The 27,916-nt window shown below is 59.5% G+C and overlaps 1 protein-coding gene across 1 annotated transcript; it reads left to right on the top strand.

Annotated features, from left to right (window-relative positions):
- Positions 1-23,619, top strand: NOD2 (nucleotide binding oligomerization domain containing 2). Its single transcript, XM_070397840.1, has 12 exons — positions 1-121; positions 3,121-3,587; positions 5,767-5,872; positions 7,573-9,379; positions 12,367-12,450; positions 12,638-12,721; positions 13,785-13,868; positions 14,818-14,901; positions 15,433-15,516; positions 17,608-17,691; positions 20,004-20,087; positions 21,992-23,619. The coding sequence occupies exons 1-12, from the start codon at positions 115-117 to the stop codon at positions 22,062-22,064; spliced, it is 3,048 nt and encodes a 1,015-aa protein (XP_070253941.1). The 5' UTR covers positions 1-114; the 3' UTR covers positions 22,065-23,619.
- Positions 23,620-27,916: the final 4,297 nt, after the last annotated feature.

Raw genomic sequence — 27,916 nt, 5'->3', positions numbered from 1 at the left:
GCGGGCGCCGAGGGTCTCACCCGCAGGACTCAGACACCGGCTCCTGAGCCCTGCTGGCCGCCGCGGGGCTGAGGAAGGGCTGCCTCGGTTTCCCTGGGGGGTCCCGGGATCTGAATGGAAGGTAGGTAGCTGGAAAGGGGGCATCCGGAGGTTGGGGAGCCCCCTGGCGGGCTGTGACTCCAGGAGAAGAGGGGGCTTGGGGACACGGGTAGAACTTCTGGGCCCCAAGAGCCTTTGAGGTCCAGAGAGAGGCTGTGATCTGGGGGTGGGGCCTGTGTGTGTGAGGGGAGCCCCTGGGATGCGAAGTCCTGAGGCTCGGGCGGCCTGGGCATGAGGAGGCCAGGCTTCAGGTCCCAGCGGGGGCTCCTCGCTCCTCTCTGCCGGCCTCAGTTTCCCCATCTGTTCCATGCCTGCCTGTGAGAGGGGGGTGCCCTGAGAGAGTGTCCTGACGATCCTCGCTGCTGCTGGCGTTTAAAGCAGCGAGAGCAGTGGAGGCCCCTTAAGGAGAGAGTAATGGGTGTAGAGGGCGATGGGGAGGAGGGGAAGGGGTCCCACCAGGGAGCTCGGGGGCTCCCCGCATAGGACCCAGCCAAGGGGGCAGAAAGAGCATCCAGGGAGGAAATTCAGAGCGTTGGGGCGCCCTGGAGGCCACGAGGAAGGGGCTTCCAGGAGGAGGGGTGAGCCATGAGGACACATGCGTTTGGCCGAGCGAGCGGGATGAGGGCTGAGGACCAAGCAATGCGGGGCTCACTCTGAGGTCAGGGGTGGCCAGGATGAAAGCAGTTTGGGGGGCAGGGGAGACCCGATTGGAAGGGCTGGAGTGGTCAGTCAGGACAGCAGACAAGGAGTCCTGCTGTGAAAGGGCCCGAGAGAGAGGACTGGACCCAGAAGCAGTGAAGTTAGGGTCTGTTTGCTGCGGGAGAGAAGCGGGCGAAGGGGACCAGGAGGGGAGGTGGCTGCAGGAGGGAGGGAGGCGGGACCCCAGCTGAGGTCCAGGACAGCCGCCCTCCCCTGTTCCCGAGGGCCCAGCGGCTGGGATGTCATCACTGAAGCAGATCAGCTGCCCGGGGCACTGGGGACCCAGGGTGGCTGCGGTCTCAGGAAGAAGGGAGACGCAGGGCCTGGGCCTGGGTTTGGGGGTTAGGGAGGGTCTGCCCCTTTTCCACGTTTCAGCGCGGAAATGCCCTTTCCTCTGGATGGATGGGCCTCACCTTCCTCGAGGAAAATCTATGACAACTCCAAAGTGGTAGGAACTGAAGCGGAGAAGAAAAGGCAATGACAATGCACAGGTGTATTTAGCCTGAAGAGGGGAAGCCCAAGCAGGTGAAAAAGGGCAGGAGGCAGGATTTTAGGGACAGTTTTTATCAAATAGGTGATGAGCAGAGATCTGGGTTTTTTTTTTATTGTCTCCCAATTGACAGTGGAGCAGGAGAAACTTAAGCTAGACATAACGAGGGACTTCCTGAGCTGCTTCCTGAGGACAGCAACAAGGCCAGGTCCTCCCTCCTGGATGTTTGAGATGAAACAGCAATGCCTGCTTGCAGACGGGGCACTGGTCAGATTGGTCCTTGGGGAATCTCCCTGCTCGGATGTTTCTGGAACAGGGCCTGGGCGGAGATGGGACTTCCCAGCTGCTGGTAGGAGGGCAGAGTGACAAATGCGATGGCCTTGCCCTGCCCCCCCTGACATCCCTAGTTGGGCGTGTGTGGCTCGGGCATCTGTCAGCTGCCCCAGACTCTGTGCTCAGGAGGGGCCATGCCTGCCTGTCCCCTGGTGGGTGAGCACGCTGTGGGCGTGTCTCGGGTCCCTGGGGTCTCTCAGTGCGGGTCACGTGGCTGCACAAGGCTTTCTGCCAGAACTGCCCAGCATCACCTTGTTCTACACAACTGGCTGGCAGACTCTGGTTTCCGGCCCATCCGTTGGGGGTTTCCCCTGGCAGCTCGAGACCTGCCAGTCCTGTGTCACCCGGCCCGGCTGTTCCTGCTCGAGGCCTGCCCGAGCTGCTGGGCCCTGCCTCTACCCACGCCTGCTCAGCTTTTTTTTTTCTTTTTTTCTTTTTTTGGTTAATCCTCACCCGAGGATATTTTCCCATTGACTTTTTTAGAGAGTGAAAGGGATGGGGATAGACAGAGAGAGAGAAAGAGAGAGAGACAGCAATGTGAGAGACACATTGATCAGTTGCCTCTTTCATGTGCCTGGGTCTCCTCACCCCGCGGCACAGGCTTCTGGTTGGAGGTTGCTCCTTCCCCTCACTGTGGCGGGCGTGTGCCGGCGGGCACAGACGGTCCCAGGCTTGCCCCTCCCCGTGTGGGATTTTGATTCACGACCATCTTGCTCTGAGCCCAGAGCAAGCCGTGGACAGAGGTGACGGGCACACAGTGCTCGGTGCTGAGGGCGGCGGGGCCCCGGGGCAGTGGGGGAGGGATCAGTGCACCCATGAGCCTTGACACCACTTCGTTTGCACCATGACTTTTGCTTCGCTGGGTTTCGGCTCTTTACAGCAGTGTTCTGTCTCTGCCTCTTGGGGGAGCAGAGGCTTCCCTGCACAGGCGTGGGGTGGGGGGGGGGACCCCAACTCTAAGGGAATTAAAGGCATGCTTCTGGAACCCTTGGGCAGGCCACCCGGCCTCTCTGTGCCTTAGTTTTGCCATCTGTCAAATGGGGCTGACTATAGCATCGACTTCAGAGCGGAAGGAAGGGGTAAATGAATTCCCGCAGGAAACTGCCTACAGTGGTGCCTGGTGCATAGTAGGTGCTTAATGAACGTCAGCCGTTATTGCAGGGGGAGCTGCTGTGGCTAGAGCCCAGCCAGCATGGAGGAGCCCTCTGTCGCCGCCTCAGAGAGAATTAATTTCTGGATCCCTTGGGGGCCATTGCTCTTCCTATTGGCTCAGATGAAGCATGGATAGGGGAGCTTGATTGAGCTCCCACCCACTTCAAACCCTCTGCGGGACCTTCCTTGCCTTCTCTGGGCCTCAGTTTGTGCATCTGTGCAATGGGGAACTGGATTGGGGAATGTCTAAGGGCAGAACCATGGCGGGCATGGCCTCGGGGGGGCTGACTGGCCCCTCCCCTGCCCCTGCCCCGCACGCCTGCCTGCTGACCCCCTCTCCTCCGCAGGCCATGACATGTGCGCGCAGGAAACTTTCCAAGCCCAGAGGAGCCGGCTGGTGGGGCTGCTGGGCTCGGGGTCCCTGGAGGCCTTCGAGAGCGTCCTGGACTGGCTGCTCTCCTGGGACGTGCTTTCCTGGGAGGAATATGAGGGCCTGCACGTCCTGGGCCAGCCCCTCTCCCACTCGGCCAGGCGCCTCCTGGACACCGTGTGGAATAAAGGTGCTTGGGGCTGCGAGCAGCTCCTGGCGGCGGTGCAGGAGGCACGGGCCGACGGCCTGTCCCCCGCGCTGCGAGGCCACTGGGACCCCCACTCCCCCCACCCGGCCCGGGACCTGCAGTGCCACCGGCCAGCCATCGTCCGGAGACTCTACAGCCACGTGGAGGGCGTGCTGGACCTGGCACAGGCGCGGGGCTTCCTCAGCCCGTACGAATGTGACGAAATCAGGCTGCCCATCTTCACGTCATCCCAGCGGGTAAGGCGCTTGCTTCTTGCGCAATCAGCATTCTCAGGAACAGAGGCTGCTTCGTCACCAGACTCGCTGGTCTCTGTGCGGCCAGTCCCAGGGGGAGATGTGGGCCAGGGCGGCCCCTGACGAGGGGGCCAGGCGGGGAGAAGTTGTTGCATTAAAAAAATATATATATATGTTTTTATTGACTTCAGAGAGGAAGGGAGAGAGAGAGAGAGAGAGAGAGAGAGAGAATCATGGATTGGCTGCCTCCTGCACGCCCCCCACTGGGGACTGAGCCCTCCACCTGGGCTTGTGCCCTGAAGGGCAATTGAACTGTGACCTCTTGGTTCGTAGGTCGATGCTCAACCACTGAGCCACGCCGGCTGGGCTATGGCTGTCTGTTTTCAAAGAACAGCTCAACAGATCATAACAATTCATTAAATTAAATCTGTATTTAATGATGCATATAAGCACACTAAGTCCTGATATGGATTAAATGCCACCTAGGGTTTCTGATATGGAATTGTGCTGCATGATTTCATACGTGATGGTATGAACACAGGTGTCCCCATCACCCCGGGGCAGAAGCAGGGTGTTACGAGGACCTGTGCCCGTCCTCAGTGACAGCTGCTGGTGGCAACCGCAAGCCGGACTCTGTGAGTCACTGCTTTCACTATAGTTTTAGTGCCTGACAAAACCAGGCCCCGACACCCTATCCCAGTGGTCGGCAAACTCATGAGTCAACAGAGCCAAATATCAACAGTACTTCTTCAAAACAGACTTGCCCAGGCCGAAAACCGGCTTCTGCGCATGGGCCACGAAGTTTCAATCGCACTGTACATGCGCCCGCACGTGGTATTTTGTGGAAGAGCCACACTCAAGGGGCCAAAGAGCCGCATGTGGCTCTCGAGCCGCAGTTTGCCGACCACGGCCCTATCCTTTTGTTTTGAAAAACAGAGTCTCGAGCACACATACAGTTGTGGAGGGAAGGGCAGTGTTGCCTTTCCTTTGGGGATGAAGGCTCCCAGGAGTGGGGGCGGGTGGGGGGGGGGGAGCTCAGGGTCTCGGGGACAGGGTCTGGCTTCACCTTCTCTGGGAGCCATAAAGGCCCTTCTGGGATTCTGGGGGGCCAGGTCATTAGTGCGCCCTGGACATACAGGGTTCCCTGTGCTGGGGGGCCGTGTGAGTCAGGGGCCAGATGTCCTTTTTTTAAAAAAATTATTGTTGTTGTTGAGAGAATTACAGATGCCCCCCATTGCCCCCCGCTTTGTCCCCCTCCACTGGCTCCTGCCCCACCCTGGCCTTTACCGCACTATCGCCTGTGTCCATGGGCTGTGTGTATGTGCATGTAAGTTCTCTGGTTAACCTCTCCCACCCCCTTTCGTCTGAGATCTGTCTGTCTGTTTCATGCTCTGTCTCTGGAACTATTTTGGGGGGATTAATCCTCACCTGAGGATATTTTTTTCCATTGATTGATTGATAGAGAGAGACAGAGAGAAACATCAATGCGAGAGAGACGCATTGATTGGTTCCCTCCCACATGTGTCCTGACCGGAGCTGGGAATCGAACCCACAACCCTTTGGTGAGCGGGCCAACGCTCTACCCACTAAGCAACACCTGCCAGGGCTGGACCTACTTTGTTTTTTGTGACCTGTTTTGTTTGTCCGTTTATTTTAAAGTTATTCACTCTTTTAGTGGCTGTCTATCTGCAATGAGCAATCCATTATTGGAGAGGGGACCCGAGTGGGTGTGTGTGGAAGTGTGCATCTCGCCGCCCGATGGTGGTGGGAACATCTTTATTTATTTATTTATTTATTTATTTATTTATTTAATATATATATATATTTTTAAAATATATTTTATTGATTTTTTACAGAGAGGAAGGGAGAGGGCTAGAGAGTTAGAAACATCGATGAGAGAGAGAAACATCGATCAGCTGCCTCCTGCACACCTCCTACTGGGGATATGCCCGCAACCCAGGTACATGCCCTTGACCGGAATTGAACCTGGGACCCTTCAGTCCGCAGGGCGACGCTCTATCCACTGAGCCACACCGGCTAGGGCCGTGGTGGGAACATCTTTAAACCCGAGTTGCCACTTGGCTGCTCTCCCGGCTTGTGGGGTGCGGGAGGAGATGCCTCTGACCTCCCCACACACCTCCGCCGCCTTCTGGAGAAGGAACGACTTCCGCTTCCCCCACAGGCGCGGAGGCTCCTGGATCTGGCCGCGGTGAAGGCCAACGGGCTGGCCGCCTTCCTCCTACGGCACGTGCAGGAGCTGCCGGTCCCACTGGCCCTCTCTCTCGAAGGTACACCCCTGTTCCTCTTAGTCCATCCGCCAAGGAGGCAGGGCTGTGCACTGCGTGGGTACGAGCAGAAGCTGCAGCGTGCGGGACGTCAGTTAGAACCCCGCCTCCTGGCTGGGGGGCTCCCTAAGACGCAGTGTCCTTCCTCATCCTGAGGGTGACTCCACCCCCGTCTCATCGGGCTCTCGGGGGATGAACAGGATCGGTGTGGGCGATATGACTATTACAGTATTAGCGCTTATTATTTCCAGAATGGCCAGGGGAGCTGCTGTGTGTGGAGGGCTGACTACACGCGCCCCTCACCAGCCGAGCCCTCATGATGTGCGCCAAGGAGATACGGGCACACGTTGGAACAGGGCTGGTCTCTCAGTTTTAAATTTTTTTTCGATCCCCGTTGACAGACAGTGGTGCCTGAGTTTCAGGTGAGCCCTGCAGCGATCAGACATCCCCAGCCCTTACGTGGGGCTGGAACCTCTTGATCTCTGCGAGGCAGCCCCTGACCCTCAGAAACCCGAGAACAAGTGGATTTAGATAAGGTGGCGGCTCTCAGGGCACAGGTCTCGGCCCCTCAGGCACCCTGCCCCGTGCTGTGTTTACAGTCTCCGTGTCCCTCGAGAGGCAGGTGTGACTTCTCCGCTTTGCAGATGTGGAGCCTGGGGCGGGCGGTGCAGAGGGGGCAGGCGAGGGTGGTCTGGCTTTCGTCGGTGTGAGTCTCGTTTTGGAAGTTTGCCACGGGTCAGGCATTCTTCTAAACTCCATTTTATCTCGTTTCCTCCTGAAACGATCTTTGAAGATGTGGATTGTTGCCATGTTCACAGATGAGACGACCGAGGCCAGAAAAGTGGCTCGCCCAAGCTCAGGGGGGCCCAGGCTGCCAGGTCTCAAGCTCAGGTGTGTCCGACTTCAGAAATCAGGCTCCTCAGTCCTCACACCTTCTGCTTCCCTTTAGAAAGAGCCCGCTGAGCCGAGTGATCCAGCTGAGCTGGGTGGTGCAGGGACTCCCCTAGGCTGCTTGGGGTTCGAATGCAGCCCCCCTCACCCCATCCTCCTCCTTCTCCTCTTCCTCCTCCTTTTAATCCTCACTCGAGAATATTTTCCCCATTCCTTTTTAGAGAGAGAGAGGAAGGGAGGTAAGGAGGGAGGGGGAGAGAAAGAGAGAAACATTGATGTGAGAGAGACACATCGATTGACTTCCTCCTGCCTGACCCCAACCAGGGATCTAACTGGCAACCCGGGTACATGCCCTTGACCAGGAATCGAACCCATGACCTCTCGGTGCTTGGGCCGGCGCTCTAACCCCTGCGCCACACCGGCCAGGGCACAACGCGGGCCTTCTGACCCAGCCTAGCGCTCCTTCCCCTCGGCCGCTCTCCCCGATATCGTTGGTAACGAGGGCACTGACTAGGGTCTTCCGAGCACTTCCTTTGTGTCGAGCGCTGCATGAAGGTCTTGACCTGAAGTATCTTCACGGATCCACGTAAAAACCCTCGGAGGCGGGGACCACGGCCGCCTCTCCCACGTCCCAGGGGAGTAAACCGAGGGCGAGGGAGGTTGGGTGGCCGTCCTCCAAGCCCACGGCTGGTGGCTGAAGAGCCCGCTGGCTCTTGTCTCCCCCGTGTGAGGCCACCTGTGAGGCCACCCCGCCCCACGCAGCCCTCCCTCCGCTCAGGTGCCCCCGCTCAGCCTCCTCCTCTGCCTTCCAGACGCCGCGTGTCAGAAGTACGCGTCCAAGCTGCGGACCACGGTCTCCGCCCAGTCGCGCTTCCTGAGCTCCTACGACGGGGCGGAGAACCTGTGCCTGGAGGACATCTACACGGAGAACGTCCTGGAGCTGCGGACGGAGGCGGGCGCCCCGCAGACCAGCCCTGCCCCCCCGGGCCTGGACGCCCTCTTCCGCTCCGGGAGCCCCCTCAACGCCGACGCGGACACCGTGCTGGTGGTGGGAGAGGCGGGCAGCGGCAAGAGCACGCTCCTGCAGCGGCTGCACCTGCTGTGGGCGTCCGGGCGGGAGTTCCAGGACTTCCTCTTCGTCTTCCCCTTCAGCTGCCGGCAGCTGCAGCGGCTGGCCAAGCCCCTGTCCGTGCGGGCGCTGCTCTTCGAGCACTGCTGCTGGCCCGACCTCGGCCAGGAGGAAGTCTTCCGGTTCCTCCTCGCCCACCCCGAGCGCCTCCTCCTCACCTTCGACGGCTTTGACGAGTTCAGGTTCAGGTTCACGGACGGCGAGCGGCACTGCTCCCCGACCGAGCCCACGTCGGTGCAGAACCTGCTCTTCAACCTCCTGCAGGGCAACCTGCTCAAGAACGCCCGCAAGCTGCTGACCAGCCGCCCGGACGCCGTGTCCGCCGGCCTCCGCCGGTACGTGCGGACCGAGCTCCGCCTCAGGGGCTTCTCGGAGGACGGCATCGAGCTGTACCTGCGGAAGCGCCACCGCGAGCCGGGCCTGGCCGACCGCCTCGTCCGCCTGCTCAGAGCCACCTCGGCCCTGCACGGCTTGTGCCACCTGCCCGTCTTTGCCTGGATGGTGTCCAAATGCCACCAGGAGCTGCTGCTGCAGGGCGGGGGCTCCCCGCGGACCACCACGGACATGTACCTGCTGATCCTGCAGCATTTCCTGCTCCACGCCTCCCCACCGGACGCGGCCCCCCACGGCCCGGGGCCCGGCCTGCTCCGAGGCAGGCTCCCCACCCTCCTGCACCTGGGCCGCCTGGCTCTCTGGGGCCTGGGCGTGAGCTGCTACGTGTTCTCGGCCCAGCAGCTCCAGGCGGCGCAGGTGGACGGGACGGACGTTTCCCTCGGCTTCCTGGTGCATGCCAAAAGCGCGGCGCCCGGGAGCCCGCCGCCCCTGGAGTTCCTGCACATCACCTTCCAGTGCTTCTTTGCCGCCTTCTACCTGGTGCTCAGCGCCGACGTGAGGCCCTCCTCGCTCAGACACCTCTTCAACTGCCGCCCGACGGGGAGCTCGCCGCTGGCCCGGCTGCTGCCCGCGCTGTGCGTGCAGGGCCCGCCGCGCGAGGAGGGCGGCGTGGAGGCTTGGCTGCAGCAGGCCGAGCCGCACAACCTCCAGATCACGGCCGCCTTCCTGGCAGGGCTGCTGTCCAGGGAGCACCGGGGCCTGCTGGCCGAGTGCCAGGCGTCCGAGAAGGCCCTGCTGCGGCGCCAGGCCTGTGCCCGCCGGTGTCTGGCCCGCAGCCTCCGCAAGCACTTCTGCTCCATCCCGCCGGCCCTGCCGGGCGAGGCCAAGAGCATGCACGCCCTGCCCGGCTTCCTCTGGCTGGTCCGCAGCCTGTACGAGCTGCGGGAGGAGCGGCTGGCGCGCAAGGCTGTGCGGGGCCTGGACGTGGGGCACCTCAAGCTGACCTTCTGCAGCGTGGGCCCTGCCGAGTGCGCCGCCCTGGCCTTCGTGCTGCGCCACCTCCGGCGGCCCGTGGCCCTGCAGCTGGACCACAACTCAGTGGGCGACGTCGGCGTGGAGCAGCTGCTGCCCTGCCTGGGCGTCTGCAAGGCTCTGTAGTGAGTGTTGCGGGTGATGCTGGTGGGTGAGCTGAGGATGGCGTCATCGTGCAGGTGCAGGTGCAGGTGCAGGTGTGGGGGCACCTGTGGGGATCCCCGTGGTCAGGCCCAGCCCCAGCCTGCAGCCTCTCTGTACAGCCCCGGCCGGGTCCCTCCCCCAGCCTGGGCCTTCGTTTATGTTATTATTTTAAAATATTTTTTTAATTGATTTTAGAGAGGAAGGGAGAGGGAAAGAGAGATAGAAGCATCAATGATGAGAGAGAATCACTGATCGGCTGGCTCCTGCACGCCCCCTACTGGGGATGGAGCCCACAACCCAGGCCTGTGCCCTGACTGGGAATGGAACCGTGACTCCTGGTTCATAGGTCGATGCTCCACCACTGAGCCACGCCGGCCGGGCTATTTTATTTTTTATATTTATTTCAGGTGCACTGCATCGTGGTTAGACACTCATATAATTTACATATAATTAATTTACACAGGCTACACTATTTACGCATAATTTGCATGTATTACATATAATTCCTGCTGGGCCTGGGCCTTCGTTTGAATCTATGACAACGATCACCCTCACTCATAGGACAGCCTGGTGATGGGCACTGTGCCGCACACTCCCCAGAGCAACCTCTGAGCCGCACAGCCACCCCGGCTGTCGCAGGGGCGTTCTCCCCATCAGCCTACACCCGAGGCTCAGAGACGTGACGTGACTTGACCAGGCTTGTGTGGGAAGTGGCAGAGCCGGGAGACACAAGCCCCACCCCCGTGGTTCTGCGTCCCCGTTCCCTCCTGGCAGCCCGGCAGTGGACGGCTCCAGAGGGCCCCTGACCACCTGGACGCCACTTGCAACATCGTTCACCGTAGATGCCTGTGTCAGCAACTGCTCCAAATCACGGGTGACTTGTGCCCCGTCAGAAACTTTAAAATCCTGACCAGAGGGGAATTCTGGGGCCCCCAAAGGACGTGACTGTGGAATTCTGCCTGAGCTTTTTCTATATCTATACAGTGGGGCCTTGACTTACAAGTTTAATTCATTCTGTGACGGAGCTCGTAACTCAAATTACTCGTATGCCAAATCTTAAAGTGAACGAGTGAGACACGTGATGCTGGGCTGATGTTGTGGCGTTCACTGTGACGTTCGCTGCGCCAACTAGTGGTGGGGTATCTGAAGCTGGCTCGTAACCCGAATTTTAGCTCGAAACTCAAAGCAAAAAATTGGTCGAAAAACTCGTTAGTCGGGACACTCGTAAGTCAAGGCCCCACTGTATATGTATATATCTACCTATATATTTAATTGATTTCAGAGAGGAAGGGAGAGGGGGAGAGAGAGAGGAACACCAATGATGAGAGAGAATCATGGATCAGCTGCCTTTTGCACGCCCCACATTGGCGATCGAGCCCGCAACCCAGGCCTGTGCCCTGACCGGGAATCAGACTGTGACCTCCTGATTCATAGGTCAATGCTCAACCACTGAGCCCCGCCGGCCGGGCCGCCTGAGCTTTTGTTCCTCATTAGCGCTGGCTCAGGACGAGGCTTTGGCGTCACCCTCGCCGCCTCCAGTGCCATCTGAGGGTGAGTTCCCCTTCGGAAGGTCAGTGCCCTGGCCCCGTGGGCCTCTCGCCCCATCTTGGGCCGGATGAGCACAGAGGGTGTGCCCCTGTCTGACGGCCAGTGTGATGCAGGCTCCCCAGCCTGCCTTCCTGCCTCGGGAGGGGATGTCCTGCCCCTCTTCTAGCCTCTCAGAAAGCAGAAGTTGGGTCTTAACGCCGACGTCCACTCACGGCCTCCCAGGCGGCTTCACGGGGCCCTCACCAAGGGACCAACCTCTCCTGGAACACACGAGGCCGCAATACCTTCTTGGCCGAAGCAGGAGAGGTCTTTCTCTTTCTTTCTTTTTTTTAAAAAAAATATATGTTTATTGATTCAGAGAGGAAGGGAGAAGGAGAGAGAGAGAGAGAAACATCAGTGATGAGAGAGAATCATGGACCGGCTGCCTCCTGCACGCCCCCCACTGGGGATGGAGCCTGCAACCCGGTGTGTGCCCTGACTGGGAATCGAATCGGGACTTCATGGTTCATAGATCGACGCCCAATCCCTGAGCCATGCTTGCTGGGCAAGAGCTTTTTTCTTTGTGGACCAAACACACAGATCCCTGAGCGGTGACCTTCATCCCTTAGGTAGGGTCTGTGAGCCTCAGTTTATAAGTGGGATCCAATAACATAACATAGATCACACAGAGTTAATATGTCATGATTACACTTGTGCAAGTCAACGTTGATTTTTAAGTTGCCAGTGCGTGTCATAGGTACTGGCCGGTTGGTCGGACGGTCGGTCACTTAGCCTTTTATATATACAGACTAGAGGCCTGTTCCATGAAAAGATTCATGCAATAGGCCTTCCCTTCCCCTGGCTGCCGGCACCGGTTTTCCTCCGGCACCCGGGACCCAGGCCTTCGCTCCGGCCGGAGGTGCCTTCAAGCCTCTCGCGGCTCCTGTGGCCAGAGCCACCTTCAGTCTTGGTTCCGCTGCTTCGCGCCTACGTATGCAGATTAACCGCCATCTTTGTTGGTGGTTAATTTGCATATCTCGCTGATTAGCCAATGGGAGGCGTAGCGAAGGTACGGTTAATTTCAATCTTTGTCTATTATTAGATAGGATTATTATTATTTTTCCACCTCCGAACCTTCTAGGAGGCCTCTCTGACGGCCGTTTCCCTTCCCCAAGGTCCGTGACTCCCCGAGGAGCCCAGTGTTGTTTAGCAGGAACGCCGGGTCTCCCGTTCCTGAGCCGTCCCCCACACCATGCATGCCGTGGGTGGCTGGCCAGGGATGGGGGAGCCTGGCCTCCTGGGGGGCTCCATCTCGGCAGCGTTTCCCGAAGCACAGACGCTGGCGCTTTGGGGGTGAGCGAACGTCCCCTTTGAGGTCTGGTTCATTTCTTCCCCCTCTCCTGAGCTCCATTTTCCAGCTGATTTGCTTGGTGTTTTGCAGCCTGAGAGATAATAACATCTCGGACCGCGGCGTGTGCACGCTCGCCGAGCACGCCCTGAGCTGTGAGGAGCTGCAGAAGCTCGCGTGAGTCGGGCTGGGCCGCGGGCTGGGCCAGGTCCCGGGAGCGGCTGTGAACTGGGGCGGGCTGGGCAGGCGTTGCGTGGCTGAAGGGTGCAGGTGCCTCCCGTCCTGGGGGAACGGGCTGCCCTGGGTTTGGGGGGTTCACTGCCCGCCGTGTCTGGTCTCCATGTCTCTCTTTCGAACTTTCCAGTTTGTTCAACAACAAGCTGACGGACGGCTGTGCCCAGGCCCTGGCGCGGCTCCTGGAGTGCCGGCAGAACTTCCTGGCACTGAGGTGAGCCTGGCTTCCCCCACGGCTCCGTCCGCCCGGGCTCGGGCCCTGCTGGGTGCGTGACTCCTGCCGAATACAGAGGGAGGGGAGCAGGGTTTTGCTAATGCTGTGACCTCCCAGCAAACCCTGGGCCTGCTGGCCTGAGGGCTGACCCAGGAGGAGAGTGTGACAGTGAGTCACCCGCTCCCCTGGGGAACCACCTCCTGTGGCTCCTGCCCATGCCTGTCTCCCCCCCCCCCCCACCCCACCCCGCCACTACCCGCCCTGCCCCGCCTGTCCCTGTGCTGGTGGCAAAGAATGGAGTCTCAGAAGCCATAGGCAGGCCCCCAGCATGGATAGCACACACACATCCTCCAGGCAGGGCAGGCTCCCCACATGGATAGCACACATGCATCCTCCAGGCAGAGCAGGCTCCCTACATGGATAGCACACACGCATCCTGCAGGCAGAGCAGGCTCCCTACATGGATAGCACATATGCATCCTCCAGGCAGAGCAGGCTCCCACACGGATAGCACACACGCATCCTGCAGGCAGAGCAGGCTCCCCACATGGATAGCACACACGCATCCTGCAGGCAGGGCAGGCTCCCCACATGGATAGCACACATGCATCCTACAGGCAGGGCAGGCTCCCTGCGCAGGTAGCACACACGCATCCTCCAGGCAGAGCAGGCTCCCTACATGGATAGCACACACGCATCCTCTAGGCAGAGCAGGCTCCCTACATGGATAGCACACACGCATCCTCCAGGCAGAGCAGGCTCCCTACATGGATAGCACACACGCATCCTCCAGGCAGAGCAGGCTCCCACACGGATAGCACACACGCATCCTGCAGGCAGGGCAGGCTCCCCACACGGATAGCACACACGCATCCTCCAGGCAGAGCAGGCTCCCTACATGGATAGCACACATGCATCCTACAGGCAGGGCAGGCTCCCTGCGCAGGTAGCACACACGCATCCTGCAGGCAGGTGCCCAGGCGCCTCTGTCCAGGCTGCACTGTCCCCAGCAGACCCGGCCTCCCCGTGCCACGCTCTCCCAGCCTCCTCTCCTTCCCTCCAGGCTGGGGAACAACCACATCACGGAGGCGGGGGCCCAGGTGCTGGCCCGGGGGCTCAGGGCCAACACGTCGCTGCAGTTCCTGGGGTAGGTTGGGGTCTGGGCTTGGGGCCTGTGGAGGGGTGTGGGGCCGGGGAAGCTCCTGAGCCTGAAGGCCGCATGGGCAGCCCCGGCTCTGGTGGGGGGGCGAGGTGGGGAGCCAGTAGCCTCCTTGGCTGCCTGGCACTTGCTTTCCCCCAGTAAACAGGAAGCTGAGGACAGCAGGGTGGGGGGAGGGCAGTGCCCGCGAGGTGGCAGGAAGCTTGGGTCCTTGCTTCTCACCTCAGTCTGTGCGTGGGAACCAGCGGGGCTGTGAAGGGGCCCTGGCCAGGGCCCCTCCGCAGACCAGTTAAGGGAGCCCCCTAAGGTCAGGGCCCCGGAATCAGTCATGTTCGAAAGCTCCCAGAGGAGGTGCTGATGGAGGAGAGAGAAGGACGCAGGGGAGGCTGGCGGCTGGACCAGGCCCTTCGGAGCTTCCTGCTGGCGGGAGGCTCGCCAGGCCTGCGTGCGAGGGGAGGGGTGTCTGACAGTCTGGGGGTGCACAGCTCCACAGGCCCCGGGCCCCGGAGTGGAGCCTCCTGTGTGTGGGACAGGGCCACACCCCGTGGCAGGTCCAGGCACTTGTGGGCACAGCTCCCAGGAAGCTGATCTGACCTAAATGCCAACCATGGGGCTTGCCATGGGGAGTGAGTTCCCCGTCCCCGAGGGTGTGCGCGGGGTGGGCCTCTGCCGTCCTGTAAGTCTGCTGTGAAGCAGCCGAAAAGTCAGAGGGAAAAGTTTGGCTGTTCCGCGCCCCCCGCCCCCCCCCCCCGCCCCCCAGGAACAACAGAGGCAGGCCTGCCTGGCTGGGAGCCCCACTGAGACCCTTCTGGGATTGGGGAGCTGGTGCTGCCCCCGGGCGGGCCGTGGAGAGGGAGGAACCACTGGGGCCCACACAGCCTGTCTGGAGCACACGGCGCGTCCGCCCTGACACTGCTGACTCTGCTGGCCTTTTCAGGTTCTGGGGCAACGAGGTGGGGGACAAGGGGGCGCAGGCCTTGGCGGAAGCCCTGGGCGACCACCAGAGCTTGAGGTGGCTCAGGTAAGCCTCCGTGTCTGTCCCGCCGTCCTCCTGGGGAGCCGGCATGAGGAGGGGGGAGCTGGGTCAGTTCCGAAGGTCTCGGAACTTCATTTTTACCCCCCTGGGTTGGGCAGAGGGATGAGAGGGAGAGGCCAGAGGGTTTGGGGTCAGGACACTGCAGTCTTTCTGGGTGACTTTGGAGCGGCCCCTTCTCCTCTCGAGGGTCTTGCTTCCCTGTCTGTAAGTTGAAGGTCTTGGATTGGATTAAAAATATTAAAAAAAAAAATTCTCACCAGAGGATATTTTTTCAATTGATTTCTAGAGAGAGAGTGGGAGGGAGGAAGGAAGAAGAGAGAGAGATAGAGAGACATTGATGCGAGAGACACATCGATTGGTTGCCTGGGCTTGGTGGAAAAGAATGCAGTAATCAATTACTGATTCTGGAATGGAGCAGAGCGGGAAGTGGGGCTGTGTGTGCCACGCATCCTGGCTTAGCTTTTCTCCCCGGCCCCTCCCCGCTCTGACCCGTTCTTGTTCCCTGATGGCACCCAGCCTGGTGGGGAACCGCATTGGCAGTGTGGGTGCCCGAGCCTTAGCCTCGATGCTGGAGAAGAACATGGCACTGGAGGAACTCTGGTGAGTTTTGGGGAGTCCCTACTCTGGGGGGCAGAGGCCAGCCTCTCTTCATTCCCTGGCCTCGTTGGGGAAGCAGCGGTGCGGACGAGACAAAGGTCTATGATGGAGTGATTGCTAGATTGCCCTCATCTCTCAGTGTCCTGGCGAATGAAGCTTACTGAGTCGGCATAGAGGTGCTCGTCCCCCCCTTTTTTAAAAAAAAAATTAAATATATTTTTATTGATTTCAGAGATGGAGGGGGAGAGGGAGAGATAGAAGCATCAATGATGAGAGAGAATCATCAATCGGCTGCCTCCCACTCACCCCCCTACTGGGGATTGAGCCCGCAACCCGGGAATTGAACTGTGACCTCCTGGTTCATAGGTCGATGCTCAACCACTGAGCCACGCAGGCCGGGGGAGGTGCTCGCTCTTCGTACTGAACTGCACTGTGGGTTCCTTGGCGTGTGTACTGCCTCCAGGCGGCCTCACGGGTGAGAGCACGGATTCCGGAATCAAGGGGCTGAGCTGCACGGCCGGCTGTGGTCAGAGGCCAGCTCAGTGCAGTCTCCGGGTCTAGTTCGTTTTCTCCAACTAGAAACACGTTTGTAAGAATTAAACGAGGCGATGCCCGGGACGAGCTCAGTAAGCGCTTCACACGTGTTTCCCTGTCACAGTGCCGGTGTGGCCACTGCCGCCGCCGCCGCTGCACCCGCTGTAGCTCCCTGTGACGTCACTGCTAACAGCAGCCCATCATGTCAGTGAGGCCGGAGCGCAGCGGCCCTGAGAGGCAGGGCCGCCCTGGCAGGCGGGGGCGGGGTGGGGAAGTTGAAAGATGGACCGTGAATCATACAGGCAGGACCCATCTGAAGTGGATCCAGGTTTTCCATCCGCCAGTTGCCACCAGCTTAGCCTCCTTATGACGCGTCCTGGGCGGTCCCGTGTTCTATCAGGCAGATGAGTCGCTGATTCACCCAGGAAGCAGAAGGGACCGGGACCTCAGTGGAGTGGAGGTGGGGGTGGGCGTTGGCTGTCGGTAAGGCTCGCTGGCTCCGCCCACGGACCAGGGAATCTGTCCTGATGGGGTTTGGCCACCTGGAACTTCTTGGGAGAGGGGTGCCTCGCTGCCAGTGCGTCAGTTATGACTTCCGTGGGCTGCGGGTGAGGGAAAGCCTCCCCTACGGTGGCTTCAACCAGGAGAGGACTCCGTTTTCCGCGTACAGGCGTCCCGGAGGCAGGCGGTGCAGGGCCCGTGGGTGGCCACAGGCCAGCGGGGCCCTGGACTCTCTCTCTCTGTCCCATCACATCCTCCTCCTGAGGCTTCACCCTCACGGGCGGTTGCCTCATGACCACAAGAGGGCTGCAGCACCTCCAACATTTCGTGTGCATTCCAGGATGCAGTCTACTTTTCCAGGGAGGGCCAAGGCACGGGCCGGCGGGGTCTCCCCCCTTTTGAGAGCGTTCCCAGGGGCCCATCGGCCATGGCCATGGGGAGGTCTCGTGGCCGGCCCTGGCTGCAGTGCAGAGTGGGAAATTGGGGGTTTTGTTGTTGTTTGTTTGACCAAGCACGTGGCTGCCCCTAATGAAATGAGGCTCCCATTCATAAGAAAGAAAGAGAAGCCCAGCTGGCGTGGCTCAGGGGTTGAGCATCGACCTATGAACCAGGAAGTCAGGGTTTGATTCTCGGTCAGGGCACAGGCCCAGTCTGCCAGCTCGATCCCCAGTGTGGGGCGTGCAGGAGGCAGCCCATCGATGTTTCTCTCTCATTGTCAATGTTTCTCTCTCTCTCTCTCTCTCTCCCTCTCCCTTCCTCTCTGAAATCAATAAAAATATATTTAAAAAAGAAAAGAAAAGAAAAGGAAGAGGAAATGGATATTGAGTCCCTGGGACATGAGGGGACCTCTTACGTCCTGGAGAATTTGGGGACATTCTCTCCCCAAAATGTCCCTGGGACAGAGCCCCCCACACCTGCCTTCTCTGCTCTTACTTTATTTGCAAGTGTGGATTGGGGGTGTTGGTCGTGCTAAGTGGGGGGACCCGGCTCCTCTCCAGCGACCCCCTCTTCCATGACGACTGTTCCTGCCTTGACAGAGCCCTCTCCTCTTGTCCGCAGCCTGGAGGAGAACCAGCTCGGAGACGAAGGCGTCTGCTCTCTCGCCGAAGGGCTCAGGGGAAATCCCAGCTTGAAAGTCCTCAAGTAAGGGGCCCCACAGGCCTGAGCGGCGGGGAGGGGCGCTCTGAACCAGAGGCCCGGGCAGGGGCCCCGCCTGGCTACCTCCCAGCAGGTGGCCTGGCGGAACCAGCTGGTATTGCTTGGTGGGAGGGGGTCCCCAAAACGCAGGCAGGGATTGCAAGGCCAGGCGGGCCCAGCAAACCTTGGCGACAGAGCCGTGAAGGGAGGCGGGGAAGGGAAGGGAAGGGAAGATAACGGTGACGGTGTGTCCCCAAGTCTGGGATCACCGAGTCATCTGGGGCTCCGTCCGCTGGTGCCGGGCTGTGGGGTGCTGCCCGTCTGGGGCTCCATCCGCTGGTGCCAGGCTGTGGGGTGCTGCCTGTCTGTCTGTCTCATGTTGACGTGAGCATCTTCCGGGGTCGGTCGGCAGCAAGGCCTCGGGTGGGGACGGGGTCTTCCCAGCCAGCAGTTGAGCAGCCGTCGGAGCGGGAGGTGGGAGCTGAGGGGACACGGCTGGTGGCCAGCATCAGGTGCCACGGCCCCCCACCTCCAGGCCTCTCTGGCCCAGGCGAGAGGCGTCTCATGATGTCACCTCCAGGCGGGCAGGTGCGCTTGCTCTATGGTGGGTGCGTGCTTCCGTGCCTGTGTGGACACGAGAATGTTCCGCCCCCCCCCCCCCCCCCTTGGTGCGGGGCGCTCGCTGAGGCACGGAGGGCATCCCGATGGCTCCTTCCGCTGGAGGAGGGGCGCTTTCCCGGGCAAGCGAGGCCGAGGGAAGCAGATGTGGCCTCCGGGAGAGCGCTGCTTTGCCCACACGCGGGCCATTCTGGGGACACTGTGTGTGTGGCTTTGAGGGGCCGGGCAGTTGACAAATATTTGGGGAAATCGCTTCTGCTCATTACGGGGCGAAGTGGCTGGGAGCCCGGTGCAGCCAGGATGTGCCTGAGCGGGACACCTGGCCTCGAGGACAGGGAGACCGGTGGCCATGCCCGCTCCTTCCCGGACCCGGTGTGGGGGAGGGGGCGCTGTGCTCTCTCATGGCCACGGACTTGCCCAGTCGGCCCCGAGGGAGGCCAGGCCGTGCAGCAGGGGCTGTCCCACCCTGACTTGTGTGGCTTATCATTCAGCGTCTCTAAGCGATACCCCCCCTCTTGGTTCCCCATAGAAAGACGCCTACATCTTTCTTGTAACCAAACTGCCAAGCGTTGGTTGAGTGTGGGCTGTGGACCAATGCCTGGGTTTGGACCCGCCCCACCAGCCCTGGCTGCTGCCCCTTGGACGAGGGCCCGGCCACTCAGGGGTGAACGGGATGACCATCGGGCCCGCCCCTTGGGGTCTGAGCAGGAGAGGGTAACAGAGGACACATAGTAGGACTCCACCCGGTGGGCTGTTATTACTCATAGCATGGCCTCGGCATCTGCTTCTGAGAAGTCGCTGCCTTGGTGGGGGGCGTGGAGGGCAGGGGTGGAGGTGATTTGACTAGTTGAGCTATGAGAAGGGCAGGGTTATGAGAAGGACAGGATGGGGAACCCGTGCCTCTTCCCCCACCGGCCCTGATAGCCTGACACGTCCCTTCCCCATCCCCAACCTGTCTCCCAAGACCCCCGAGATGAAGTGTCCCTGTTCATTGATTCTTTTTTTTATTAATTCTCCCCCGAGGATGTTTTCCCATTGATTTTTAGAGAGAGGGAGAGACAGAGAGAAACATTGATGTGAGAGAGGCACATCGATTGGTTGCCTCCTGCACGAGCCCCGACCAGGACCAGGGCCCGGTCCGGGGAGGAGCCTGCAACCGAGGTACATGCTCTTGATGGGAATCGAACCCGGGACCCTTGGGTCGCAGGCCGACGCTCTATCCCCTGAGCCAAACTGGCTGGGGCCATTGATTCTTTTCCATCCATTCAGTACGGTGCCACGTGGTTCAGAACGAACCGTCCTTTAATTCTGATCCTTTGTAAGGTGGACACTCCTTTAGGTCCACCTAGAGGGGAGGACGGTGGGACTTATGTGCTTGAGATCACAAAGGAAGTTGGACCAGGACCCAGGAAGTCTGGCACTGAGATGCTTATACTAGCCACCGTGCTCAGCACCTTCCCGAGGGCGCAGCCGGAGTCAGATCAACGAACCTGGCGTGTGGGGGAGAGAGAGCCGCCATCTCACCGTAGGCCCCACGCCTCTATGGGGAGCTCACTGGGAATCTCTGCAGGAGAGGGGCGGGAGGAGGGGTGGCGGGCGGCCTTAGCAGGCCGGCCAACTGCCAACGCGTCCTGCGACAGGACAGGCCCACGGGGACAGCCGAGCATCCGGGAAGCTCACCGGTGCCTCTTCCTCTGCAGGCTGTCCAACAACTGCATCACCTACCGAGGCGCGGAAGCCCTCCTGCGGGCCCTGGAAAGGAACGACACCGTTCGGGAAGTCTGGTAAGGGCCCTGGGCAGGCCTCTCTCCCTCTCTGAGCCTCGGTTTTCCAATCTGTGAAATGGGGCGAGGGGAGAGAGGAGCTTGAGACTTTCTAAGTTCTCACATTCGGTGGCTTTCTGCACGTGGCGGATGTCATTCTTTGTCTGGGAGAGACGCCTTCACGTCTCTGAGGAGGGACCCATTTTTTTATTTTAAAGTCATGAGTATTTATTTGGAATAGCTGTGGTGTAGGCAGGAGTATGGGAAGAGTAACAGAGGAGTCAGGCCGGTGTGGCTCAGTGGTTGAGCATCGACCTAGGAACCAGGAGGTCAGGGTTCAATTCCCGGCTGGGTCCCATGCCTGGGTTGCAGCCTCAGTCCCCAGTAGGGAGCGTGTAGGAGGCAACTGATCAATGATCCTCTCTCATTGCTGATGTTTCTCTCTCTCTCTCCTTCTCCCTTCCTCCCTGAAATCAATAAAAACATATATTTTTTAAAAAGTGCATGGGGCCCTGACTGGTTTGGCTCAGTGGATAGAGTGTCAGCCTGTGGACTGAAGGGTCCCAGGTTCGTTTCCGGTCAAGGGCATGTACCTTGGTTGCGGACACATCCCCAGTGGGGGGTGTGCAGGAGGCAGCTAATTGATGTCTCTCTCTCTCATCGATGTTTCTAACTCTCTATCCCTCTCCCTTCCTCTCTGTAAAAAAATCAATAAAATATATATTTTTTAAAAGTGCATGGGATACACTGACCATGACAGCTCAGCGCAGCAGCCTTAAACATGCTCAGGACGCGTACACTAGCCTCCGGGCGGGCATGCTCTTCCCACTGCCCAGCATCCCGCGAGGGCGTCACACCACAGCCGCTGGCCCCGGAGAAGATCGCATTCAGAGTGCGGCCTCCCCTGAACGCCTGTCGCGTAGGTACCTCTGGACCCCCCAGTGAAAGTGCCAGGAATGAAAGAGAGTAGCGGAAGGACAGACCCCTCTCCGCCAGCCCTGCTGACTCATGCCCACCACGCCCGCTGCCGGCACCAGGCCCCCGCCTGCGGTCCCTCACCCGCCTCCTCCCCGGGAGCTGGCGGCCCTGCTCTCTCAAGGGGCAGACTCTTCCCTCCCTCGAAACTCATGTCAAGGCGGCAGCCACGGTAGGTATCAAATGGCGAAGTTAAAAATAACGATCCTCAAAGCGGCCTGTGGTGGCGAGCATGCCTCTGTCCGACTGTGTCACCCCCGGGCCCGTGAGGTCCGCAGGGCCCGGGCGCACGCAGGGAGGGGTGTGCATTGTTTTTGTTTTGAAGTCACTGCACGGCCCTCGGGAATGTCACGCTCTGGGCCCAGGGCGAGCAGGCCCGCGTCAGGCGGATATTTTAAGGGTCCTGATGCGATTTGCTTTCTGCTGCTGCTGCTGGGGACGTGCTCGCTGCGCCTGGACTGCTCTGCTGCCGCCTTACGGAGCGGCCGGCCGGCCGGGGCCAGCGGGGACTCTGAGCCGCTCCGAGCGCCGTGCCATCACCCCCAGGGACGCGTGAGCTGCCCCGGCCGACACGGGGCAAAACCAGCAGACTTCCCTCCCTGGGAGCCAGCATTACCAGCTTTTAAAAAAAGTTTATTTTATTTGAAAACCCTGAAGTATAGACTTTTAGGGGGGAATCTCCTAGTTGTAAAATACAGACGGGCCCCACCTTACTCGGCTCGACATGATTTTTCGACTTCACGACGGTGCAGGCGTTCAGGGGAAGCCGCACTCTGAATGCGATCTTCTCCGGGGCCAGCGGCTGTGGCAGTGGGAAGAGGGTGCCCGCCCACCCAGAGGCTGTGGGGCTGCGGGGGCAGGCCATGGCTTTAGGGGTTCCGCTTCCGTCCTGGGAAAGCAATGCCAGGTTCCGTCCTCACTCCGCCCTCTCTTTGCTTTGTCCCCCGAAGGCTCCGGGGAAACGCCTTCTCTCAGGAGGAACTGGAGACACTGGGCCACAGGGACGCCAGGCTCCTGTTGTGATGACTCTGGGCCCGAGGATCCCCTCGGTGTGTGTGAGAGCCGCCGGGCCGGGCCCCAGGGGCTGGATGACACCTGCGGCCGCCCGCCCGCCCGCCCGTCCGGACGGAGCCCTGTCCTGCCCAGGCCAGCTCAGCAGCGACCTCTGTCCTGGTACAGAAGGGGCATCAGTGCCCTCGGAGTGGACGTCTCCACGGTCCCCGTGGGCCACCGAGTTCTTCCCACGCTTCGCGGCCGCAGAGAGGAGCAGCCCTCCGTGTGGCGGGGCGGCCTCCGGCGGATGCAGCGCGTCAGGGGGCCCACGGAGGCTACCGAGAGCCTAGTGGTGGGGACCTGGATCCCCGGGAGAAGCCCCTTCCCACGCCTCTCACAATGGGGGGCGGGGGGCATTCGGGGAGAAACCCTCTTTTTTGGTATATGTTGTTGTTGATTAAAGAGAAAGGAGGGAGAGAGGGATAGAAACATCAATGATGAGAGAATCATGGATCGGCTGCCTCCTGCACGCCCCACACTGGGGATCGAGCCCACAACCTGGGCATGTGCCCTGACGGGGATTCGAACTGTGACCTCCTGGGTCATAGGTCGACGCTCAACCCCTGAGCCATGAGGACCGGGCAGGAAGGAACTTTCTGCCGTGGGTCAACCACCCAGGTTGCTCCCCCATCCGGTACCCCCGGCCACCCTGGACGCGCACGTGGCATTTCCTCTGGGGCTGAGAGCTGCGGAGTCAGTGTCCTCTGCTTTGCTCTCCTCACCTCCCGGCCCCACCATGGGGGTGGGCTGCCATTCGCCCCGCGTTCCTTCCCGGTCCTAAGACGTTAATGGAGGGGACACACGACAGCTATCGAGTCCCCGGGACCGTCTAGATCTGCAAGAAGAATGTGACCCCACAGCAGCTGGTGCCACATGCGGACTTTCATTTCCTGTGACGCCAGTTCCTCCAGGGAAGCCGGTGGCATCACCTCGCCATCCGGAGGCAGCTTTGAAAGAATCCGTCTGCGCCAGGATTTGGAACGCCCTCCCCAGGTCTCCCTCCGGGGGCTGCCTGTGAGCTGGACTCGGAGAGCAGACTCCCAACTCTCCTCCTAAGAGACGATTGATTTTTAAAAGAATTGATTTCAGAGAGGAAGGAAGAGGGAGAGAGAGAGAAACATCAATGATGAGAATCATTCATCGGCTGCCTCTTGCACGCCCCCTACTGGGGGCACAGCGCAACCGGACATGTGCCTGCCTGGGAATGGAGCTGGTGACCTCTTGGTTCCTGGGTCAGCGCTCAATCACTGAGCCACACCGGCTGGGCGAGGCCATTGGTTTTTGCCAGATGCTCCGGGATGTAAAGTCGCGGATGGAAAATTTACGGAAGCAACACCAGAGCCCCCTCCTCACCAAGCCGACGCCGTCCGGGGTTTCCCGAAGGGCGCACAGAGCCTTTGTGAACCGGCGGGTGCCGTGCACGCGTGATTGTGCTCAACAGCGTTGCTCGTGGAAACTGGTTACTATTTATAAACTCTTTATTTTATTCTCCCAAGTTTATATTTTTATTAAAAAAAGACGCATGAGAAAACTCTGGTTTCCCCCGAAGCTGTCTTCATTGTGACCGAACATTTTTTGTCCGGTCCCTGCAGCTCGTCAAGGATTAAAGCAACGCTATGTTTCCGACCAGGTAAGTTATTGCCGAAGGCGAAAGCAAGTCTTAGAAACAGCCTCACCATCCAAACAGACTGGGCTCCGGCCTGGCAGAGCCTAACCCGGCGTGACGTGCTGAGCTGTGCCGGACCCGCCGGGGCCCCGGCGAAAGGCCCCCGGGCTCCCCTCCGTGCCCTCCACGTGGCTCCGGGCGCCTTTTAACCGGAGAAGGAGGGAGACGACGGGGAACAGCAGTCCTCTGCCAGCCTCCGCCCGGGTGGGCCGAGGGGGAAGAATTCTGAGCTGCGTTTAATGAGCAGGGGCGCAGGTGGCTGCTCACCAACGAGAAACCCGCTCCTTTGGAAGGTCCCGTGCGCCTGGCTCGTTAGCCGGGCGGCATCCCGCGGGGCTCCTGTGTGTGAGTGTGTCGCGGGTTCTCTCGGCGGGTGGCCGTGGCTCTGTCCAGACCGTGGTTGCTGACAGAGGCCAGGAAGGAGAGAAGGTGGGCCTGCTTTCTCGCGACCAGCGCACATAGCAGCCTCTTCACGCATCTTGGATGGTGAATGCATCTTCCTGTTTTTCTTTTGTTGTTAATCCTCACCCAAGGATATTTTTTTCCCACGGATTTTTCTTAGAGAGAGAGGGAGGGAGGAGGGGAGGGAGGAAGAGAGAAACATCCATGTGAGAGAGACACATCGGTTGGTTGCCTCCTGCACACACCCCAACCGGGGCCTGGGATGGAGGTATCGGCCCTTGACCTGGAATTGAGCCCGTGACCTTTTGGGGTGTGAGTTGATGCTCTAACCACTGAGCAACACCAGTGAATCTGAGTGTCTCTCTCTCTCTCCCCTCTCCCCCCCAGATAAGGAGAGCAGGGCCAATGCATCTGCCCTCATTTCAGTTTGCAATCATATCAGCCAGGCATGTTGGGACGATCGGTGGGTGGACAAAGGAGACACGATTCCCGTCTCCCAGGCCATTGTGGGGAGGAGGGGGGCGGGGGAGGGAGAGGGAGGGGACAGGTGACCAGGCGACAAGCAGTACAGAGACCCTGTCGTGGGAAGGAGCTTGGTATGTGTGGTTGGCTGAGTAATGGCCCCTGAAGGTCCTAATCCCGGGACACGTGAATGTTGTTTAGATGGCGAACGGGACTGTAACGATGCGGTGAAGTTAGGGGTCTTGCGATGAGGAGAGCCTCTTGGACGATCTGGACAGACCCCCAAACGCAGCCAGAGAGAGAGGCCAAGGGAGTCTGGCCCACGAGAACAAGACAGTGTGGCTGCTGACGTCAGATGCTCCCCGGCTGGCCTTGAAGGCGGAGGAAGGGACCCTGGGCCGAGGGATGCAGCTCTAGAGGCCGGAAAAGGCCAGGACACACTTGTCCCTGGAATCGCTGGGCACGTCCAGCCTTGCCACCCTTTTGGGACTGTGGCCTCCGGGACTGTGGCCTCAGGGACTGCAAGAGAATAAATCCGTGCCATGTTAAGCCACCGAGTTCATGGCAATCTGTTGCAGCAGCCACAGGCAACTCACACCGTATGTCTGAGACGAGCTGAAGGGGGAGTGTAGCCAGATGGGATTGAAGAGGTAGGTAGGACCAGTCTCGAAGGACCTCGCTGGCCAAGGTCAGGAGCTGGGGCTTGATCTTAGGATAACGGCAGGCCATTGGAGAGTTCTAAGCAGGGGAGAAGTGACCCAGTGATATTTAAAGAGGACCTCCATTGTCCCTGGGTGGAGAAGGGGCTGGGAGCGAGGGGGAGAGGAAGTGGGGAGACCGCCTGGGAGATATTGCAGGTAAGCGGTGGTGGGCCCGCCGGAGGTGGCCTCCGTGGGGATGGAGAGGAGATGGGTTTCAGAGGTAGACGGCCAAGGGTTTACAAATGGACTGGATAAGGAGGAGGAGGAAAAGGGAGGAATCCAGATGACTCCTAGGTTTTGGACTGGGAGACGGGAGGCCACAGGTCGGAAACCAACATGGAAGGAGGCGGGACTTGCACTTGGAACTGTCAAGTCTGAGACACCTGAGGGGAGAGGTCAGGTGAAGACCTCAGGTCACGTGCAGGTCTGGACCCAGTGGGAGAGGTCACGGCCACAAAGGACAGCCGGGGAGTGCTCAGCATCAAGAGGGGCAAGGGGTCCTTGGGCCTGGAGGGCGTGACCCCGGGGGAGACTGTGGAGAAAGAGGAGCCGGAGAGGGCTCAGGTAAGACGGGTCCTGAGAACCGGGTGTGCGATTGCTGTCAGGGCTCCGAGTAGAAGGTTCCTAACTTTGAAAAATCCTGCAGGTCCACGCACAGCATTCTGGGCCCATGCAGGTAGCTCATGGGGAGGTTACCTGAAAGGTATGTGCTGGGGGCCAGTGGCTTACTGGGGGCAGGCAGATTCCTCTTGTGGCTAAGAAGATGTGATTCGTACGTGTAGACAACGAGGTAGCAGAGCAGGAGAGTTTTTTAAATATATATTTTTAAAAATATATTTGTATTGATTTCAGAGAGGAAGGGAGAGAGAGAGGGCGAGAGAGAGAGAGAGAGAGAGAAACATCAATGACGGGAGAGAATTATGGATCGGCTGCCTCCTGCACGCCCCACACTGGGGATCGAGCCCGCAACCCGGGCCTGTGCCCTGACCCTGAATGAAACCAGGACCTTCTGGGTCATAGGTCGATGCTCAACCACTGAGCCACGCCGGCCAAGATGGAGAATTTTTTTTTAAAGAGCTTTAGACTTTAATCATATTCACCATCATCCTAGAACGAAAAAAAAAGTGAATCTGAGTGCCCCCCCCGCCCCCCACAGCACCAAACACAGATGCCGCAGTGAATACACCCCCAGAAGAGTGGGCGGTAGCACCGGGTTCCAAGCGGGCTGAGTTGAGACCACAGCGTCATTTCACTATCGCACCTACACGTCCTCGGGAGCCTCCCTTCCCACTCGGGATGCTGCAGCCCAGCGGGCGAAACGCACAGCCATCGGGGCACGCACCTGGCAAGCCTGCACACCAGGGAACGTAGACCCTCAGGCCCCGGCTGGAAGGTCCCAGGGGAAGGGCAAGGTCATGACCGGCATTGGGGACCGGCCTGGGCAGTTTCTCCTGGAGAATTACGTGGGGGCGGGCCTGCAGCTGTATAGACTGGCAGCCCGAGATCTTTGGCTTCCTCCTTTTTGGCTCTAATTTAATCCCCTCTATCATCATTTCCAGAACAACCCACAAATCCTATCTCCTAAGCATTGCTGCTCCCCCATCAGCCACCCTGAAAATCCTTCTGACAAGAGCTCCACACCCCCCCTTTTTTTTTAAACTTGCAACAACTTCTTTCTTGACATTTTCAGCCTCACACTCCCCTCCTCTCAACCGCTGTCCCCCACCCCCAGGAAACAAGGGGCTCCTTTGGGGGTCCCTTGAATCCATGGCTGCACTGGTCTCCTCACTGGTCCCCTGGTGTCTGCCCTTGACCCTCGGAGTGAGCCGGATATAACAGAAGTAGACAGGCTACAGGGGCCCGAGTAAAAGCCACCCGAGGGGACGTCCCGCTGCACCTGGACCTCCCGCTCGCTAGGTGTGACTTCTTTTATGTACTCACTGGTTTCAATCCCCTCGATCTTCAGAGAGATCACTTTCCACGGGGGAAATTTCCCCTCTCACGATTAAACACACACACACACACACACACACACACACCCCTCTTCCTCCCTCACTATTAATCACCTTCTCCTATAATTGGTACTTAGAATGTCAAAGGAGAAGGAATTAATTAACAGGAGTATCCAGTGCCGCAAAGCATGCTGCAAGGCCCTGGGACTGATTATAAAAAGCGCTTCCTTAAATATTTTGAGCGCTTTTGGGAATCACAAACCTCCCTTGTAATTGAGAGATCCTTAACTACACCCCAAGTCCTGGCTGGTGGCCAGAGGGTGCAGAGCTGAGTGAGGTGGTGTGCGGATACCCCGTCCTCAGCACCTCAGGGAGAACTCTTTCCCACCCGGGAGAGGTGGCCACCCGGGTTCAAAACGGCACAGGTCCCAGGAAGAAGGCTGACATGACTGAGCGCCCGTTGTGCATTTCACAACACTCCTTGCAAGACAGGTTGTTACGATGATCTCCACTTTACAGATGCGGACCTGGAGGCTCAGCGTGGTTGTGAGTTCCCCCTGCCACGCGTCTCCTTATTGAAAGCACAAAGGATTCACACTTCGGTTTGATTCCAAAGCTTTGCTTTTCCCAGGAACCCTG

This window comes from Myotis yumanensis, unplaced genomic scaffold (assembly GCF_028538775.1).
Source record: "Myotis yumanensis isolate MYYU_CA2020_CCGP unplaced genomic scaffold, mMyoYum1.0.hap1 SCAF_18, whole genome shotgun sequence".
Lineage (NCBI taxonomy): Eukaryota > Metazoa > Chordata > Mammalia > Chiroptera > Vespertilionidae > Myotis > Myotis yumanensis.
The sequence above is the reverse complement of the archived record's forward strand: the minus strand, read 5'-3'. Positions and strand labels throughout refer to the sequence as shown.